At 36.6% G+C, this 21367-nt stretch overlaps 1 protein-coding gene across 3 annotated transcripts in view; it reads right to left on the reverse strand.

The window, feature by feature from the left end:
• LOC135201810 (BTB/POZ domain-containing protein 6-B-like) overlaps positions 1 to 21367 on the reverse strand; it is a 173955-nt gene that overhangs the window by 19411 nt on the left and 133177 nt on the right. The window contains exon 1 of one of the 3 annotated variants that reach the window (XM_064231077.1): positions 14868 to 15173. The exons of the other annotated variants lie outside the window; for them this stretch is intronic. Within the exon in view, the coding sequence (XP_064087147.1) occupies positions 14868 to 14895 (28 nt within the window). The 5' untranslated portion in view covers positions 14896 to 15173. Of the gene's footprint in view, positions 1 to 14867; positions 15174 to 21367 lie in introns of those variants that run through there. 3 annotated transcript variants of the gene reach the window in all.

Consider the following 21367-nt stretch of genomic DNA (forward strand, 5'->3'; position numbering starts at 1 on the left):
ATATATATATTCCACCTGCAGTTACCAAAACGTATACCGTTGATCTACACCAACTTTTTGCTGTTCACGAAATGTTTACACGAAGTATCTCAGTTTTGACATTGTGTTACGATCCTCTGCATTGTAAATGACAACAAGATTTGAAGGAAATGACAGCTAAGTCGTTGAAATTATGGCGGTTTTGACATTTTTTTTTAAAGCGTGTCCATTTTTGTCTTCTGAAAATGGTACTCTTCGTTGACTTTCTCATGATTAGAAAGAAAGTAGAAGGGAAAGATCTAAAAGAATCAATGTATCGCGTGTTACCCTAAAATCCAGTTATAAAGGATATGTCATAAAGACTAAAAAAAATCTTTCATTATTTTAAGCTGACCTGAATTCAGATCGATACGAGACCGACACTCAACTCCTCTACGTTTCAGACGGAAACCTAGACTTGGTAATCTGCTTTTAATTCAGCTTTTCTGATATCTCGATCTTGGCTACATTTGAAAGATCTACTACGCTATTTTTTTGACAATCCAACTAAATAATTATTATCACTATTAATAAAACACGCAGTAATGGCCCTATCTTAAAAATATAAAATTTTTCAAACTAAGATTAAGTCAACAACTTTGCAAAATTATTACATAAGATTTACATGTTAATGGTTATAAACAGCAAACTGTAGCAAATTTATGCACACATTCAAAATAAATGTTACATGCTGACACACCTGTAACCAAGCATAGTGCTCGTGCATTTACATACTTGAAAAATAATTTCATTTCTTAATATTCTAAATTTACCAAATATGGTCATATTTTAAGCGAAAATGCAGTAGGAACATTATCTCAAAAATGAATAAAAATAACTTTCATAATTCCAAAGATCATTTCTTCAGTCTAAATGATTTGCATATCATTCAACTGGCTGTATATTTATCTTGCCCCATTATTAAGATAGACATTTTTTTTTAAATTGTCAAGTTATGTCTAATTCCTGTAAATTGTTTATCATCACATAGTTATTTTGCAAATCTTATGCATGATATTGCACTGTAAAGGCCCTTTGCGTCTTCGACCGAAAATTTCGGGGAATATCTGGCAACCTGACGTTGATGCAGAGTGTTCCCTAATAACAATGTCTGAACAGATAATCGTTAAGCTGTCTTCCATAAAGACAGGTTGAAGTTAGGGAGTAACATAAAAAAAGAAAAAAATGATTGAAACGAAATTTCCAAGATGGACATTATTCATTCAATTTTATAAGGCAGCAGGAAGAGTTTTTCCATGATGGACATTATTAATTCAATTTCATATGTCTAAAAAGGCAGCAGGAAGAGTTTTTCCAAGAAGGACATTATTCATTCATGAAGAGTTCTTAGCTGACAAGGAAGGTTTTATCTCTCATTTTTTTACCTTGACCTGGTGGCAGCACGTCATCCATCCGAACGGAAAAGGAAGATTATGGAGAGGGAAGAAAGGATTAAGGAGCTTACACTTGGACAAGACAAAGAACGATGGATAACCTTTGTTCTCTCATGGTATTGGGTTTCTCTTTTTTTTGTTTTATGTAAGAGTGTTGAGTTACTCTAATGTTTAAACATCATCTCCTTGGCCTCTGAAGTGTCCGCAACTCCTAATTGCCTTTATTAAAGGGCATCACCTTCCAACCGACTACGCGTTATGTTTCTTCAAGTATAGATAAAGATTTGGTACTATCGGCTCGCTATTCACCTTCTTAATCTCTTGTTGTGGTAAACTAGTTATAATAAATACAAGCGCACTTTCACACACACACACATACACACACACACACACACACATATATATGTATATATATATATATATATATATATATATATATATATATATATATATATATCGCATTACTGTGGCCTTTTTTTTATTCACTAACAATAAAGCTACAAATGGCGTTTAATATCAAATTCGCTCTACCTCGGAAATAACATCGAAGGGGAATATATAACTGCTAAGTGATTCGTCACCTGAGAGATTCGAACTCCCAACAGTGACATTCTCCGACTTTACCGACGCATATGTGAGTGTGAGTCTAAAAGAAAGAGAGTTACTTATAACATTCCCAGAAATGGTGAAATAAACCCACGGAATATCTAGCACGTCCGTCCTTTCTTTCAAAGTACACTTTTGCTTAGAAGTATTGAAAATATGCACAGATACATACAAACATACATGAATGAACGCATGCATTACTGTCTACTTTGTACATTTTGTATTATGTCTTTTCTTGGACAAATTTTTACTAATAGCTGTACATATTTTGTTAATAACATATCTAACTAACTAGCTAACTATCACACAACTGCGACAACCACTTCCCCGCTACAAAGATCCGCCACAGTCGCGTAAAAGGTTCCAGTATCGCATATGCATGACAGACTTGGTCCACCCAACTTATGCTTTCAATCCGTAACATATATCGCTTTCAGAAGCGAGTACACCAACGCTATTCTGGGAAAGGAGCGTGCGGATGTCATTGCCCCAAGGTAGGTATTGGAAATCGATGTCTGGGAATTTTTGTCTGGATATGAATGGGGTCATGTCTTCCGTGGCCAAACTGAATAATAATAATAATAATAATAATAATAATAATAATATAATATCGTCATCACTATAAGAACAAGAAATGACAATCATAAAGTTTCGTCCTGATATGAACAGGGTCATGTCTTTCGTACAAGGACTGATTAATAATATTAATAATAATAATAATAAAATCCAAGTGATTCTTTCTTGTTTGTCAGCCCCGGGTGGGGGCGGGTTAAGTAGAGGATCGGGAGAGTAGGGGTGAAAAGACGCATCCACCCTTCTCCTGCAAACCTGTTTGTCCGCCCGGGGTGGGGGTCGGGCAGGTAGGGGATCGGGGGGGTAAGGGAGACATGATAGGCAGCGCTGGGTTCCAGCACAGCGGAGTGCGCGCCATCAAGCTCGTAAAAACAATAATAATAATAATAGCGGCATCATTGTAACAATATAAAATGACAAACGCAAATACGAAAAATAAGGAGTCCGTTTTGAATATTCAGGACTATTGTTCGAAAAGGAATCAAAACTTTTCATTATATAACTTTAAACATACAAATTTTTTCGGCACAGTAATGACAAAATGAGCAAAAAGAACACCCCATCAAGTAAAACGTAAATAAAATGCCTGTTGGGAGATGAAAAGCTATATAGTGCTCTCTTGACCTGAATGTGTTATTTTTAATTTACGCCTCGGGGACTGAAACAAAAAATAAAACGGGAAAAACTTTGGATAAATGTAAAAAAAAAAATAATAATAAAAGTGAAAAGGCAAAACATGAAGATCTATGGATAAATCCACAAAGCTTCCACAGGATAGCCAATCAATATAAGAAAAATAAACTTAAAAATTTACAAAGTTCTAAATAAAAGAATAATGATAAATCAGGAACCAGATGTGGAAATACATAAGTAAACTATTGAAGTTAGGATCACTAGGAAACTGGCGTCTATTCTTATACGGCGGCATTACATTGTCTCTGAGAGTAACCTTCCTATATTCTTAATCCTATCCTCTGTATTTTTTAAGTCAGAAATAAAAATTAAAACCTACAGTTTTGTGATAAAATAACTGTTTTCCAGTCTTAACCAGATCTTGGGCCCTTCCTACAACCTTTAAACTTCAAGCCAACATAATTTTCAAGAATAATGGAAGTCAGGAAATTAACTTAAAAATTTGGCGACGTACAATAAAAAAAAGTAAAAAAAAAAAGGAAAAAAAAATGTTTCAGTTCTCCTGATCCATCCACGCGACCTTCCGACCTCGAGACCCAAAGTCAATGTCACAAAGATTAAGAAGAATGAGAAGGAAGACAATGAGCCCCAGAAAACAGAGTTCTAGAAGGGCTGGAGTAAAATGGGAACAAAATTCTTCTTATCCTTACAGAAAGAAAACTAATGGCCAAGGCCCATTAACTTTTCTCCTATGGAGGTAGTTGTCCGCCCGTTAACCCTCATATAAGAGGGACATCAATCTCCGGCCGGGGTCTTCCAAGAAAGGAAGGTTTCGCGACCCACTCTATCTCTTTCCCAAGTCTGCAGCCCAGAGCGAGTTTCCATTTCCTTTCTTCTTCTTCTTCTTCTTCTTCTTCTGAGATGCCGAGTTCGAGGGAATATTCTAGGCCCTGAATGACTTCGACAACGACAGGTTATTGCGCCGTGATTCAGCAAAGAAAACAGAAGTTTCGAGTTTCCTTATGCTTATTTTTATCAGAAGCCTTCACGTGTTTTAGAAGGAATTTTACGTGTTGCTTAGTATAGACCATATCGCTCATCAGAAAGAGAGAGAGACATAAATCAGAAATTGCTATTTTTCAGAAGAAGTAATTTAAAGTTTTAAAATCTCCATACTTTGCCCATCGATATTACGATGATTCTTATACTGAGCGGTTGGCATTACAAATAGAAGTAAGACGTTTTTACCACAATATGGAACAAAGAACAAACTATCTGCTGGTATTAATAACTCAAAAATACACATTTTTTGTGAGCTGTGTCACTCTTCAGGCAAATGAACGATATTTAAAAAAAAATTCTGGATGTAATTAAAGTAATTTTTTAAGGAATATTACATAATGACTATTGATAATGCCTAATGTTCGTGCTCCATAATAGTTTGGTTGTAGGGAAGAGTATTACGTTATGCATTACATAAGTGTCTAATACTCTAGTGCGCAAACAAACAGTTACAATTTTCAGAACACACCACTAAAAACCTTTCGACAACGCTTCACATTTCCATTTAAACGTAATATAAAAAAAAATTACCGGCTGTAGGCGAAATGTTAATAATTTTACGTCATGTCCAATATTTAGCACAACCAAGTTATGCCTAGAATCGTATGTTTATTAGCATTACAATGGTGGTATCATGACTACTGAATTATTATGTAACGAAAAATGCAAAGAACACAAAAAGCTGTAATAATTTAACACAGGGGAAGTAGACATTTCAGACTATTGTTTACTGATTAAATACATTCATTAATCATTACTAATCACCATTTACTATTTTCATGCTCACGCAACCGTAGCTCAATAAAACACAGAATTCTGGCCAAAGGCTAAGCGCTGGGAACTATGAGGCCATTCAGCGATAAAGATGAAAATGAGATATAGAAAGGTTTGAAAGGTGTAACAGGAGGAAAACCTCACAGTTGCTCTACGAAACAATATTAGAAGAGGAAGGGGGGGCGGGAGTAAATTGAAGAAAGTTAATATGAATGGAACAACAGTAAAAAGTAAAGAAAGGAAAGGCAACAAGGGCAGAAGGGACGCTGCAAAGAACCTTAAGTAATGCCTGCAGTGCACCGCTTGAGATACACAGACAGCACTCCCCAACTACGGAGACACAGGTAGGTGAGAATTCCTGTTCAGCCAGATGGATGTAGTCAATTTTCTTACTGACTTTACAAGTATTATTCCTAATTATTTGGACTCGCCTCCCCTACGAAAACTGACAGATGTGTGGCGTGAATCATAAGCCCATAATTCTAGATGAATGTGTTAAAATTACATGTTAAAACAAATTATATTTCAGCTAGTTCCTCTGACGCCGTTACGATTCTCCATTATCCATTTGGTCTTAAATAAGATTTCCAGTATTATGTGAGATTATGAGGTGATCTTTTTTTTAAATAAGGCGGTAAATATCTATAGTCTATAATCCTGAAACTTTATCTTGCTTCTGATTGGTCGATGTATTTGAATTGTAAACTAATAAACTTTCAACGATCACTATTAGCTTTAACGATGTGATGTTGGCTGCTAGCATTTTTTTGAGCTTATATATATATTATGTATATATATATATATATATATATATATATATATATGTATGTATGTATATACGTATGTATATTCTGGTTTGCCAGCTACTGACATGGCATAATCCTCTACAGGAAGATCTGCTGAATATATTTAACCTTTTAAGCTCTATGATGCTCTGATGGAGCTTACAGGATTTTCAGAAGAGAATCTGCTGACATGAGGCCACTTAGTAAAAAAAAAAAAAAAAAAAAAAAAAAACATTTGAACTACAATTTCAGTTACATGATCAGTATATTTGTGGAACACTGAACTGAAGCTGATTGAAGAGATGAAGTCAAATACTGCTACATTAGTGTTTTACGGGGTTGCAACAGGAAGGCAATTTGTTGGATGATAAACTGTTCTTCCTCTTTATTTGTCTTCTCTGCATTTCATTACATTTCTTGTGACTCATTCTATTCATTTCACAAATAGGCAATTTAGTCCTGATGGGATGATGCTGGATTTTTTCGCTTGGTTGTTTCATACGATAGTGACACAGAAATCACTATTAACTAAATATCAATCTATAATCATAAAATCTGAGTGGATCGTGTTTGTCCTTTCCCGGGTGACAGTAGGGGGAGCATCAGACATGACAAAGCCCATGCCAAACCAGATTGTCACCCGGTGGGGGGTGGGGGGAGGTAGGGTAACTGAGACAGCAGCGTCGAGTTCCAGTGCTCGTAGCGCTCTCCAACAAGCTCGTATTAATAATAATAATAATAACAACAACAACCGCATAATCCCACTTACGAGTACATTTGCTCGTTAGTCTGTAATCTGCATAAATATACTAAACTACTCAATTCACTAATAAACCTCATCAGGCCACAGCTTCGAAAGGGCAGCAAGACTGCAGATGCTCATGACTGCATCGGTGAATAAAGAGCATAAAGAGCAATGCAGCCGCAAAGCAATTAATTCGTTCAATGGCGCTTAATAATCACTTGAGGATGAATAAAGAGAAGGAATAACCGGATTTTCCTGATGATAAACAGGTTTCACTTCATTTTAACTTCGTTCTTTGCAAGTTCACGATCATTTATAAAGGAATCAGTTTCTTTAATCCTTTTAACATTCGGTTATTAATATTATCAACATAATTTTTTCTCATAGAATCTCTGCCTTGGTATTTCAGATGGAAAAGTTCTATGAGTCTGGACCTTTAATTGCGTTTACCATTTGTTTCTGGATTACTTAAAATAATGACACCAGCATAAAACAAACAAGTAGTAAATGCACCGAAGTTCTTCGGCGCGATCGAGTTTTCTGTACAGCGTATTATCAAGGCCAGACGCACGATTATGGCTAAATTTAACCTTAAGTAAAATAAAATCTATTGAGGCTAGAGGGCTGCAATTTGGTTTAATTGGTAATTGGTGGGTGGATGGTAAACATACCAATTTGCAGCCGTCTAGCCTAAGTAGATTTTATTAACTAGTTCGAATATTAAAAACTAAAAATGGTAGTTCATCTGACGAAAGCCAGGAAAACTATTCTTAACTTCACTTGAAAATAAATGGCCCCCAATTATAACCACTTAGCAGTAAGAACCTTTAAATCAAGAAAGGGGGACTCGAAATAATAGCCCTTACAATGAGAGAGAGAGAGAGAGAGAGAGAGAGAGAGAGCCCATTACAATATGTAGGGGAATCAAATTAATAAGAGAAGGTTCATCAGCCCACGGAGTTTTAAAACTTGATAAGACTTCCCGGAAGTAACGATGAATAATAGCTCGCGCTTAAAATGCCTCTTCGTCGATTCTCTTATGAAGGAAACTTATTAAAAATATAAATAAATAAACTAGAACTAATGTCAAGACGTAGTCAGGTTTGTTTGTGTGTGTGTGCAAGTATATATACTATATAGACTATAGATATATATATATATATATATATATATATATATATAACATATATATATATATATCTATATATATATATATATATATGATATAGAGATATATGTATATGTATATATATATATATATACTACACACACACACACATATATATATATATATATATATATATATACACACACACATTATATATATATATATATATATATATATATATATATATATGTATATATGAATGCTTTTATATCTTTCCATAAAGTTAGAAAATTTAATATTGGGGAAGGCCAACAATGAGCAATGCATGTGGTAATTCTCGTCGTCTAAAAACATTTTGGCAAGTTTAATTTGGTTATATTTGTCATTTTACGTGCATTCGTCTATCGTCTTCTAGAAACAACCCTTTCTAGCACCTGTGAGCATGAGGCCACTACAAGATACTAAATAAACGAAGAAAGTGAAGGCCAGGCCAGGTCGTTGGCCGTCGTGCAAAATGGCAATATTAAAAATTTAGGCAACCTTCGACTGTTTTGAGTTTAGATCACTATGCCTAATTTATTTTACCCTTTATTACGTGGAATCATTATTAAGAACTGCTTACAATCGCATAGGGAACCGAAAACGGTCAATGACACATATATCTTTCCTTTCATTTTTTTTTTTAAATAAATACAGTATTTTTTCGGTTGTGAGTACAACTGATAATAATTATGAGAGAAAATATATGATGTTAGATTCCAAGAATCGTAAAAAGTTTTGCATGTCTCAATTTGGCTCAGCTGGCCAGGACGACGTAATGTTTACGTGCTCTGTCTGCCTCTGTTACTGATGATGCCAGACCATGATATATTATATCATTGTCTGGCATCATCAATTCCGAGAGATTTTTATAAGGTGAGGTCAGCAGATGATGCTGTCGGATTCGATTTGTAATTTTACGCTACATGATCTTATCAAATCACGATTATCTCTTTTTTTCTGAATTATGTTCCTCAAATATATTTCCATGAAATATGTTTGAAATTATATTTTAAAAAAAGTGATACACCTAACTTTTTTTAAAGAGAGATCAGTATTGGAGCACCGATTACTGTACAGACCTGCTCATCCCCCACTGACGACGGTAGTGGTTTGAGGACATACTCGTTTGAGATAAAATAAATAAGTTAATGCGGGTATAACCAGGTAACAGAGTTCCTGTATCACATTATATTATGACTGACGCTGAAAACTAAGAAACTAAGCTAATGCAATTATAACCACGTAGCAGATTTCCTATATCACATAATTGGATTGACAATGAAAACCAAATAAACAAGCTAATAGAACCACGTAACAGATTTCCTATAGCACATATTGATTGTCAATGAAAAACCAAATAAACAAGCTAATAGAACCACGTAACAGATTTCCTATATCACATAATTGGATTGTCAATGAAAACCAAATAAACAAGCTAATAGAACCACGTAGCAGATTTCCTATATCACATAATTGGATTGTCAATGAAAACCAAATAAACAAGCTAATAGAACCACGTAGCAGATTTCCTATATCACATAATTGGATTGACAATGAAAACCAAATAAACAAGCTAATAGAACCACGTAGCAGATTTCCTATATCACATAATTGGATTGACAATGAAAACCAAATAAACAAGCTAATGAACCACGTACAGATTTCCTATATCACATAATTGGATTGACAATGAAAAACCAAATAAAACAAGCTAATAGAACCACGTAACAGATTTCCTATATCACATAATTGATTGTCAATGAAAACCAAATAAACAAGCTAATAGAACCACGTAGCAGATTTCCTATATCACATAATTGGATTGTCAATGAAAACCAAATAAACAAGCTAATAGAACCACGTAGATTTCAGATTTCACAATATATCACATAAACGAATGAATGTCAATGAAAACAACAATAAACAGCTATAGAACCACGTAGCAGATTTCCTATATCACATAATTGGATTGACAATGAAAACCAAATAAATAAGCTAATAGAACCACGTAACAGATTTCTTATATCACCTAATTGGATTGTCAATGAAAACCAAATAAACAAGCTAATGTACTAGGCAGCTTAAATCACCAATTAACAAACAAATGGGTATGTTGTTTTCTAAACAACCTAGCTGATCTCCCGTGTTGCTGAAAGGAAATGGTTCTCATTAATGTTCATGCGTTATAACAAAGAAATGTGTGTCTACTATACTCTGTTTTTTTCCATCTGTCCATCCGCCTGTGGTGTTTGCGTATGGTAACACTGCGTCCCGGGCTTTACATAGTTACATGGCTTACATTCAACACTAATAATAATATCCTATTTCGAATATTAAAGGTGCAATTTAAAGCCCGGGATGCAGTGTTACCATGCGAAAACACCACAGGTGGGTGGACAGATGGAAAAAACAGAGTATAGTTAATGTTAGTGAAAGGGATATGTTTGTTGCACTCGCCAGTTCTCTATAATCTAACGAGGACAGAGAACCTGTCAGTATTATACCCATTTACTAATGAGTAGTTTTGGTTACCAAGAATGTCTAAAGTGGTGACTGGAGGGTTCCGCTTACGAGGTCCTGTCTGCTTTACTAACTTGTTCTTATTTTAGCTCTCAAACAGAATACGATTTAATGAATGTGTCTGAGTGTACGGTACAGAATTAATTAGATTCTCAGAGCTTGAAACTTGGGTAGGATACAAACATATACGTTGCGAGGCTACTTCCGAGAACGCCGAACGGGTGGAGCAGGTCCACTTGCTGTTTTGATAGTCAAACAAGGCAGAGCTCTGCTTTGATTCAATGTGACAGGTAGGTCAATATTTTGGTTCGGGTTTATTTCTGTCACTTTTGATGCGGCTGGTCTCCTTTAAAGCTGCTTTTAACGATGTGACGTCATTTATCACCTGATTTGATTAACTATTTACTTATTGTATTTTAATCGATTTTTTTTTGGCGTTAGTGTATTTTATAACCCCCTTCCTTTGAGGAAGTCAAGTTCAAATCCAGTTCGCTTAAGCGCAGACCATTTTCTCTACACAGAACGAGAAGTCTGCTAAACATTAATAGAAAACAACATAGTACACATTTGTTTGTTTATTTGCTGACTTGAGCGTTTCATTATATGCAACAATGAGATACAGGAAATCTGCCACGTGGTTATAATAATAATACCTTATTTGTTTAGTTTTCAGCGTCCATCAAATAACGTGAAGCAGAAAATTTTTCACGTGGCTATAATTCTAATAATTTAGTTATCTACTTTTCAGCGTCAGTCAAATAATGTGTTACATGAAATTTGCCACATGTTTATACTAGCATGAACCTACTTATCTAGTTTACTGTCAATCAAATAATGTGATAGAGGAAATCTTCTACGTGGTTATAACTGCATTTACTTTTTTTATTGAGTTTCCAGTGTTAATCAAATAATGTGATAGGGGAAATCTGCTACGTGGTTATAATTGTATTAACTTATTTATCTAGTTATCAGTCAATCAAATCACGTGGCAAAGGAAATCTGTTACGTGGGTACAATAACATTAACTTAATTATTTAGTATTCAGGGTCAATCAAATCATGTGATACAGGAAACCTGCTATACCTATTAATGATAGCATTGATTTATTTATAGATTTCTGTGTCAATCAAATAATGTGGTAAAAGAAATCTGCTACGTATATATAACAACATTAATATATTCATAGATTGCTGTGTCAATCAAATAATTAGAGGAAACCTGCTACGTACTGATAGTGGCATTAATTCATTTCTAGATTTCTGTGTCGATCTCATGTGATGCAGGAAATGTTAAATAAATGAATACAAAAATTCAATTTGAGCAAAAAATCCGCTGCCGGTTCGTATCAAAGCAGAGCCTGGAGAAATGAGGTTGTCATCACAAATAAAACATGATCTTTAGGCAATCGCCCCCGGTATCGATCGCAACGTATGAGAACGCTCCTCCCTCTCTTCATCGTCAAAATACAGGCTCTGATTTTCTTCCAGCCGACACATTCTCTCTCCCTCTCCCTTTCTTTCATCAAAATTATAATCTTCCTCTTTGCTTTTGAAATTAAAATTCTGTTCGCCTCACACTATATCACATAAAATACACTTTATTTTTTTTTTATCAATCAATATACAATATTTTATATTGTATATCTCTCGCTGTCTCTTTCCTAAACGGATTCCTTTAGTCACTCAAGATTTTGTATTTTTCGCCTTCTACACACACACACACAAATACACACACACACACACCACAAACACACACACACACACACATATATATATATATTATATATATAATATATATATATATATATATCATATATATATATATATATATTTATATATTAGAATTATTTAATATACCTATAATTGCAAACACATATGGAAAGCCTTTTTAATTTATCATAGGAACGAAGCAGACTACATTATAATGTTAGTGAGTGCTGACATTCCATATTGGTTGCACGACTTTAAGATCTTATGAAGTCGATGGGTTTTGATGCCAAATACATGAATAAACGGACATGAACAATATACCAAAGTATGCAAATAAATCTACATACCCACGCACACCCCCACAAATATGTATATATATATATACATATATATATAATATATATATATATATATATATATATATATATATATATATCAACGATACATTTACTTCAGTAATGTGGTTCCAAAGGGTGGAAACCTTATGGTTTTAATGATGTCTTTTGGGATGAGATTGCTAGAGCCCTATGCCTCTAAACTGGTTGCGACCCCTGATGTCTAACTACCAGGGATTTAATCTAATGTTTGGATCATTAGGGATGTATTTAATATTTCGGGATACAAGCCTAAATCCTTTCTCTCGCCTGCTGGTGTCCATGTGGTTGTGCTTTATATATATATATATATATATATATATATATATATATATATATATATACACACACACACACATATATATATATATATATATATATATGTGTGTGTGTGTGTGTGTGTGTGTGTGTGTAATATTCAAATTACAGCCACAGGATGCGCGGGAAGGCTAGCTAAGCATAAATAGAAAACACGAAAGTCTTTTCTATTCTTGCATGGGAACCTACTTTGGCTCTCATGAGAACTTAAATGATGAGTTGTCTTAACCTAAAGAGAGGTGTTTGTTCGTACACACGTATATTTTGTTAGGTCGCTTTGTAAACCAATCTGTAAGAGATCACTTCCTCTTTCTGCCTCGTCTGTCATAGACATCCAATTCTTCTCTGCAAAACCTGTCTCACGACGTAACGTTTTAGAAGAATATATCTATTTTGGGCTACCTCTGTGTTTCCGCGACATACCCTCAATCAACCTAAGTAACATGAAGAAGGGGTTCAGAATATATCCTCCTGTCTGTATCGAGAGAGAGAGAGAGAGAGAGAGAGAGAGAGAGAGACTCTGTGAACCTCTCGTAACAAAACGCTGCTCGCATCAGCGGGCCAAAAGGACACACGGAGGCCTGCGTGTATCCAGGTCATCACATATACCCATGTTTTTACTGTATCCATTAAACCCACTACGGCAATATACAATATATAATTAACTTTTCATATATATTTGAAAGTATAGGTGTAAAAATAATTCAATTGTGATATATAAAATTATATAAAATTATATATAATATATATATATATATATATATATATATATATTTATATATGTATGTATATATATAAATACACACACACACACATATATATATATAGTATATATATATATATATATATATATATATATATATATATATATATATATATATATAGAGAGAGAGAGAGAGAGAGAGAGAGAGAGAGAGAGAGAGAGAGAGAGAGAGAGAGGCAATGTGCATTGTACATGTGTGACCATATAAACTTAAAATACGAAACGTCGAACGATAGTACTAGCAAAAAAAAAAAAAAAAAAAAAAACTATTTATAAATAAAACCCAACCCATTTCTCTCGTGCAAGAATGTCATTTCCTGTGCAAGTCTCTCTTTCTCTCTCACGCTCTCGCTCTTTCCCCTCGGTCTACTTCTCCCCTCAGCCTCCCCTACACCCCGGGCTGGCGCCAAGATCTTCGATCTGGCTTCTGCCTATTCGATTACTCACTCCTGGTGGCTATTTGGCTGTTTCGATCGGAGTCCGTTTTCTTTACAAGTTTGGTATACTTGCAAGGGTGAGCAATGACATGCGTGTACTGCCTGCCTATAGCGGTTAGATTTGGGAAAAGTTCCTGCATGTCAGTTCGTGAGCTGCGCTTTTCCAGGAATTATTATTAATGGCCTTGTGGACAGCACTAAAATTGTCACAGGGAAGTTTTATATGATATCCCAGTCTTCTGCGTACTCTACATACAATCATATGCATATGCACACGCACACACACATACATATGTATATATATATATATATATATATATATATATTATTAATAGGACAGCAGAGCACTGGAAACATCATCTATGTGATATATATATATATATATATAATATATATATATATATATATATATATATATAATAACAAGAAGATTCGGAAGTGACCCAAGTCCCATTTATTTTGAGAATGCTTTTGAGCAGCTACAGTAACACTGCGATACCACTCTTTAGAAAATTAATGACTTTAATCAAAGTTAAACTAGCAGTATAGTTCAGCTAAAGCCGCCCAACTTTGGCATATTCACTTACATCTAATTTCAACATCAAAGACTTGTCAAATGAAAATACACCTATTTATTGATTGCATTCCTATTATGTAGGTCACCGTAAGCGTCTGCTTTAAAAGATCTGGGTGTGTTACTCGTTCATGTTTCATGAGAGTGTACTGCAAATGCCAACGTTCATTTGAAGCCTTTCAACATCCCAAAAGCGGATGAAATACACAGCAAGGTTTAGATACAGTACCTCCGACGTAAACAATGACGTAACCCACGAGGCGATGTAGACATCGTTTATTTAATATGAAAGATAATAATGATATGCAGGTCGTGTCAAATCATTTTTATGGTGTTTCGAAAACCTTGTAAGTAATATCATACTCGCAATGAAGTGTTGACTGAGAAGCGTGCAAACAAACAAATAATCAGATGGACACAGCCATCGCTCACCTGTAATAATAAGTTGGTTTTGCATCATATCCCAGGTACGACGAAGTCCTCTGCAGGAACAACGGATCTATCAGTGTTACTCATTCAAGCGCTTACAGATCACCTATTGCTCTTCTTCCACTTTATTACCAAAGATTTCCCTCTCGACACAAAAGTCCACCTTTTCCTTCCATCCTCACGTGTGAAGGATTGCGTCTCGACAGATGCACATCCTTTCCTAAACTGACTCAAGACTCAAGTCAGTCCGGGCCCGAAAGGAAGGAGGGCCACAGGACAGGACCCCAACCTCCAACACTCCCTAGGTTTGGGAGTGAGACGTGGTAAAGGGTTGGGGGTGGAGGGGGAGGTCTCCGCCTCCGGGAGGACCTACGTAGGTGGCATAATATGGAATTGATTCGAAGTGGGTGACTCAGCGCGACTCTCGCGTCGCTCAGGTAAGTCATCTTCTCCTTCCTCAACAACCCCCCCCCCCCCCCCCCTCCCGAGAAGTCAAGTGGCTGTTGTTGACAAGGCGTTCGAGTAATTGACGAGTCGGGCCTAAGTGGAATTTTGGGTGTGTGCTTCGGCGAGCAATGCGTTCGCTATTTGGAATGTGCAAGCAAACGCTATTGCGTTCTAAAACTCGCTTTGTGGTTGCGAATGACTGCTTGTTGGTGTCTCTTAATTACAGATTCAGATGAATGTGAGCACGCACTCACGCACAATCACACAAATATATATATATATATATATATATATATATATATATATATATATATTTCTTCGTGATTTAAAATAAAACACATATAAAAGGGTGTGTATGTGTGTTTACACGCACGCGCACACAAACATATAGTGTATATGTATATATATATTATATATATATATATATATATATATATATATATATATATATATATATTATATTTATATGTTTTTGCAAACGCTGTTCATTCTTGATTCAACAGCAGTTAACGGGATGAACGCAACAGCTGCTGTTTTGTTTGTCCCTGGAGCCAGCTGTCCAATAGAAGAATCGGTTTGCTGGTGACCTCGCAGGCAAACGCAAATAAAACCAGAGGAACTTATTTGGAGAAATGTAAACAATTAAACAAATAAAGCTTCTTTCGCGTGACTCACAGTCAGGGCGGGAAAACAAGGTGATGACGAACGACTGTTGCCCGCCCGCCCCTCAAATCCCGCCACCCCCCTACCGTTCTCCCACCCTCTCTCCCACCCCTCTCCCCACCCCTTGGATTGCATCATGAGTTTTCCAGGAAATATGCAACCTTGTACTCTGTCCTTAGCTACTGTGTACAAACGACATTGATTTTTTTTTCTTTTACTCACTAAAGGTGAACTCCCACGTACAAAACCCAGATTTTTATTTCGGGGTTACATTTAGTAACTTTAGTTCTCTGTAGTTATTTCCAGTTATAATAAATAACCTGAACTTATCCCATGTAATATAGGTATTTCTTAAAGCCCAAAAATCTGAGTTCATCTCTTGTTTATCATAAGTTTTCATTAGTAGCCATTGCTTTTACATCCTGCAATAACATGGTTTTGGTTTTTTATTATTCTCCCTCTTATCCCTACATTTTCCTTGCCCACTTGTTTCCTTCATCAATACTACGTATTTCCAAATTACATGACACTTGATTTATTATTTCTTGGACGCATAAAGCAAATACAAATGTAAAGTTCGTCTGTCTTTAAGGTACCAATATCGGGCTTACAAGTGACCCTTCAGGAATCTGAGAGTCTTGGAAAATTGAAATTCGGACGAAGCAATTGATTTGAAGCTTAATTAAGCGTAGGGGAACGAGAACAACGTGAAAATTAAGTCAAGATCACGACTATCCTCATATCTAAAAAAAAAAAAAAAAAAAAAAAACTCAATACATCTGTCCAACATATTTGATGACATGGAATGCCATGCTTCAGAAGCAATGGCACAGCCCAAAGATTTGAGTAAATTCGCTATATTGCACCAGGTGGCGTAAGGCAGATAAACAAGGGAACTGCTTTGAACTTTGAAAATAAGAGAGAAATAACTAAATGTCTTTACGTTCCTGTTTGTTTTGGGGAACTGTCCTATATTGTAACAATGCATTAACGTACGTGCTAATTATGAATAATAAAAATCATGCTATGTATGGATTATGTACTAACAGGCTGTATATACAAAGTACAATACTTCTTCAATTTTTTTCTTTTCTTTAACCCCCAAAATTTAATATCTATAGCTATGTACAAATTACATTAATTTAGCGAAGATGAAGACGACTTAAGGATCAATTACCCGGTTTCATTGACAGCTGAGCGAGCCAACTTTATTAACAATCAACTGTGGAACGATCCCGAAATGAATTCCATTAATGCAGAGGATAAGTTATAAGAAAGAAACGAGCTCCAATATGTATCGACCAAATGCTGAATGGTCTATATTATCTTGAGTCTAAAAATGACAGAATCTGGCCAATAATAATCCAGGATACGATGGGGATATGAGTTGACCGACTAGTAAGGAAGGGAAAGACCAGAACGCCAACAGAATGGCAGAAATGAGGCAAACGCAGGATCGGTACAAAATAGTGGCATGGATTGGAGGCTCATGTGAGAGATGGTGAAGAATCCACGCGAACAGATTGATCAACTGGCGTTGCAACGGCAACGAGTATACAGTTGGAATTGTGCAGAAATCATTCGCTAATAATGGAAAATTGACATTTAGCGTGGAGAATTCCCTATTTATATTTTGGGAGGGTTCAAAAGAATAAATGAAGCGTGATCGATGGCAAATATTAATGATTTATTAGTAAAACTAAAGTTTATTACCGCGGCCTGCTTCCCGCCAGTTGCCAACCGGGGTATTTACCACCTTTTGTTTGTTATTTTTCTTGTTTATGTTTCCTTTGTTTGCGATTTTATGTTCATCCCTACAGGACTGGTAGTCAACACGGCGCCCAGTTTGCACGTAAACTGGTAGTTACAGCTCCTATAGGAACCTAGTACTCTTCAGTTTTACCGATTTATTGACAGAAACATTTTACTTATTTTTCGGTATTTCTACAGAAGCAGTCCGCACGGACGGCAAGGAACGTAACCGCGGATACGACATCCACTAGGGATTGGGGCGTCCAAAGTATTTCGCCGTGTTTAGTACTGGCCCCTGGGGGTTTAAAAACAGTCGTCCGAATAAATAATACTTAAAAATTCTTGTTCAGTAAGTAAAACTGCATAGAAAAACCACAACTGCCATAGTCTAGGCCGCCGCGGATAAGTACCCTAGATCTACCGAGAAAATAACTTTCAACTGTAACGTTATGGGAGACTATAACTAAAAGACCTAAACAAATTTCATAACAATTATATTCCATCTAGTTACCATTGATGATTGTATTGCTATTATGAACACTATATTTTTGAGGAATGGGTCAATCACGTGACTACCGTATTAAAGAAAACCTATCATTGTGAGAAAACGACTATCGACTGTAACGTTATGGGAGACTATAACTAAAATTCCTCAAACTCTTTCAAACAGGTTATAGCTATTCGTATCCAATTGACATACATGGTTTTATGCCTTCATTTATGAATACCTTTAATGTAAATAAATATTATGAAAAACACAAATGCATCAAAATAATAACACAAATACATCAAAATAATAAAACAAGTGAAGCTCAAATCAAAAGCTGTTAATGTCAAATCAATGTCAAGCAGTGATTCAAGTTCAATGCAATAATTAATATGAAAATGGAAGGAAGTGATTCTAACCTTGCATTCTTTATCTTACGATTTCATAAAACCTCGAAATCGCTTGTTGTATGAAACATCGTTCGTAAATGATAATGACAAATTTTCTTATTGTCCTTAGGATTTTTTCTTCTATTAGGAACACCTTCACACTTTATGCAAATTACCATTAAGGCATACTTTTGTAAGTGCAGTGGGCAGCCGTCCATTTCACCCCACTACGGTGGATTTATTTGGGTTTTCCTCTCGATGACTGGATATGGGCCTCCGTATGGCACCGGTTATGGGCGGCTAGTGGGCACTCCTGCATGAGGCACTGTAGGTCAGTAGTCCCTGTATATGGGATGGGTGGCTGTTGGGACCCTTCAGAGAGTTATGCTATTTGGTATTGGTGGGCGGCGTGCCCATGGAAGTCAGTGACAAGCAGGGGTATTTGGATGTCGGTGACGATGAATACCCACTTGATTTTTCCTTCCCATCTGGTGGAGGACGAGGCTTCAGTGACCATATGATGCTGTAGATTGGTAGCCATAAGTTGTTGGGTATCGGGCGCTCGCTGACAGTCCATTTTTGATACTGGTAAATGAACCTGAAGGCGTCCATGTCCACAAGGAACTTCCAAAGGAAAAATGGGTGCCACCCATACTTCTTTGGATGGCTGTCAGGCCCCACCCCCCCTTTTTTTCCCAGCTCGAGTTGAGTGCGCAGTTCCTGCCAGCTTTTCCGAATTTATGATTGTTTGTTTGTATGGTGTTTTTACGTTGCATGGAACCAGCGGTTATTCAGCAACGGGACCAACGGCTTTACATGACTTCCGAACCACGTCGAGAGTGAACTTCTATCACCAAAAATACACATCTCTCACTCCTCAATGGAATGGCCGAGAATCGAACTCGCGACCACCGAAGTGGGACACCAACACCATACCAACCACGCCACTGAGGCGCTTCCGAATTTATGATGACCGATGCACAATGGGGCAGCTGGGAAAGCCACGTTTTTCCGAAGCTTTTATTGACATCTGTGTTTGTTCATTCATTGTCGTTCTTGGTCTACAGATTGGGAGGGGGGAGGGCCACTTTATTGTGAGGTTTTGGAGGCAACCCGTCTGTCTTCTGCAGGAGGTCCGTCATGGGGAATATCTGTATTTGGGCATATGGTGCTGTCTAATCTCTGAAATGAGATCAGTTTTCGGTTCTGGTTGGGTGAGAAGGGATTCGAACTCATTCCAGAACAACTCGGTGATGTGTCTCCAATTGGCATGTCGAGGAGAATGGGGGCTCGTCTGGCTTGGGTGAACAGTAGCAAGAACTAGGTGGTGGGGAATTAATGGAGCTCTTTGTAGGTGATCCACTTCCCCTGCGACTCCAGTCAGAGTACGATGCCTGGAAAGCCATTTGTCTCGATGTTTGTTTCGCAGATCTCAAGACATTTCGTTGGTGGAACTGTATCTCCATTTTCTGGAACCGGATAGACGGCTCAGCAGGCGAAAATGGCAGAGCTAAGAGCCATGTTGAGTCTATTAGAGACTGGCTGTTGTCAGACAGGGCATGAGTGTGAACCATGTTGTCTACCAAGTTACTCCAAGGAGTCACCCATGTAGAGGTCAACTCATACAAAGGATGCCAAGACACGCTGATTTCTTGTTGATGGTTGTGATTGACGTGGCTCCATGCCAGCATGGGCTCTTGGCCGCAGAGCAGCCAGAAACTTTATTTACTGTTGAACTCCGACCCGCTTTTAATATCACATGTGGACAGAGAAGTGATTACAATAACAATGTAAGGGACCACATGCACCCTAGTGCCAAATGGTAGCAAGGGTGCTCCATGATGGCTGCCGACTCCGTGGCTAAACCAAGGTGCCGCACACTATTCTATACCATTTATAAGGAGTGATCAAAACATGGTCGCCAGGAACTGTAGATCAGAAGACACTCGTCTGTCAGATGCATACAACTTTACAAAATGACTGAAAACACGCGTAGCCCTCACGCTTCTTAAAATATGCTGAACAAGGTGCCTGGTTCATTAACACCAAACTATGATGGTTCACGTAGAAAAACACAATACAGTCAAAGAGTCTCAGCTATTCCAAACTGTGGACTCAAACCATCCCCCAACCTCGCGACCCCCAACCCCTCCAGTTCATAACGAACAATTCTGCTTCACATCACGCTGTGTGTGAATGAAGGTGATGGAAAGCAGTGCCCAACCTTCCAACCGGACATCTATTTGTTCTTGCAGAGTCGGAAGATCTATTGCTGTTCATTTTGCAAGTGCAGCGAAAAATTTATATTTCTATATGTTGAAAAGTATAGTGCGAGGAACATTTTTTTTCAAATATTAAAAAGGCTAGGGAAAAGTAAACCTTTATGCTTAATTATTAAAAAAATATGGTGAGGAAAAACCTTATGTTTCAATGTAAAAAAAACATAGTGAAAGGGAACATTTTATGCTTAAATGTTTAAAAATATAGTGAAAGTAAAATATCATGCTAAAATGGCGCTCATATATTTTTAACGTTTAATACAGACATTATGTTCATGTCCACTCAAAAAATTTCCATGGAAATTCAAGATAGCAGATATTTCTCTAAAATGATCACAAATCAGACCACGAGATCAATTTTTCTGAACACTAATGATAACCGGAAATGTTTTTAAAAATCAGAACATTTGCCTCTCAAAGATCCAACAAAATTTCTTTAATCCCATACTGATCAGTGTTCAGGAATTGGGTGGCTTCAAATATGTT

The sequence above is a fragment of the Macrobrachium nipponense genome, chromosome 28 (genome assembly GCF_015104395.2).
Source record: "Macrobrachium nipponense isolate FS-2020 chromosome 28, ASM1510439v2, whole genome shotgun sequence".
NCBI classification, from domain to species: domain Eukaryota; kingdom Metazoa; phylum Arthropoda; class Malacostraca; order Decapoda; family Palaemonidae; genus Macrobrachium; species Macrobrachium nipponense.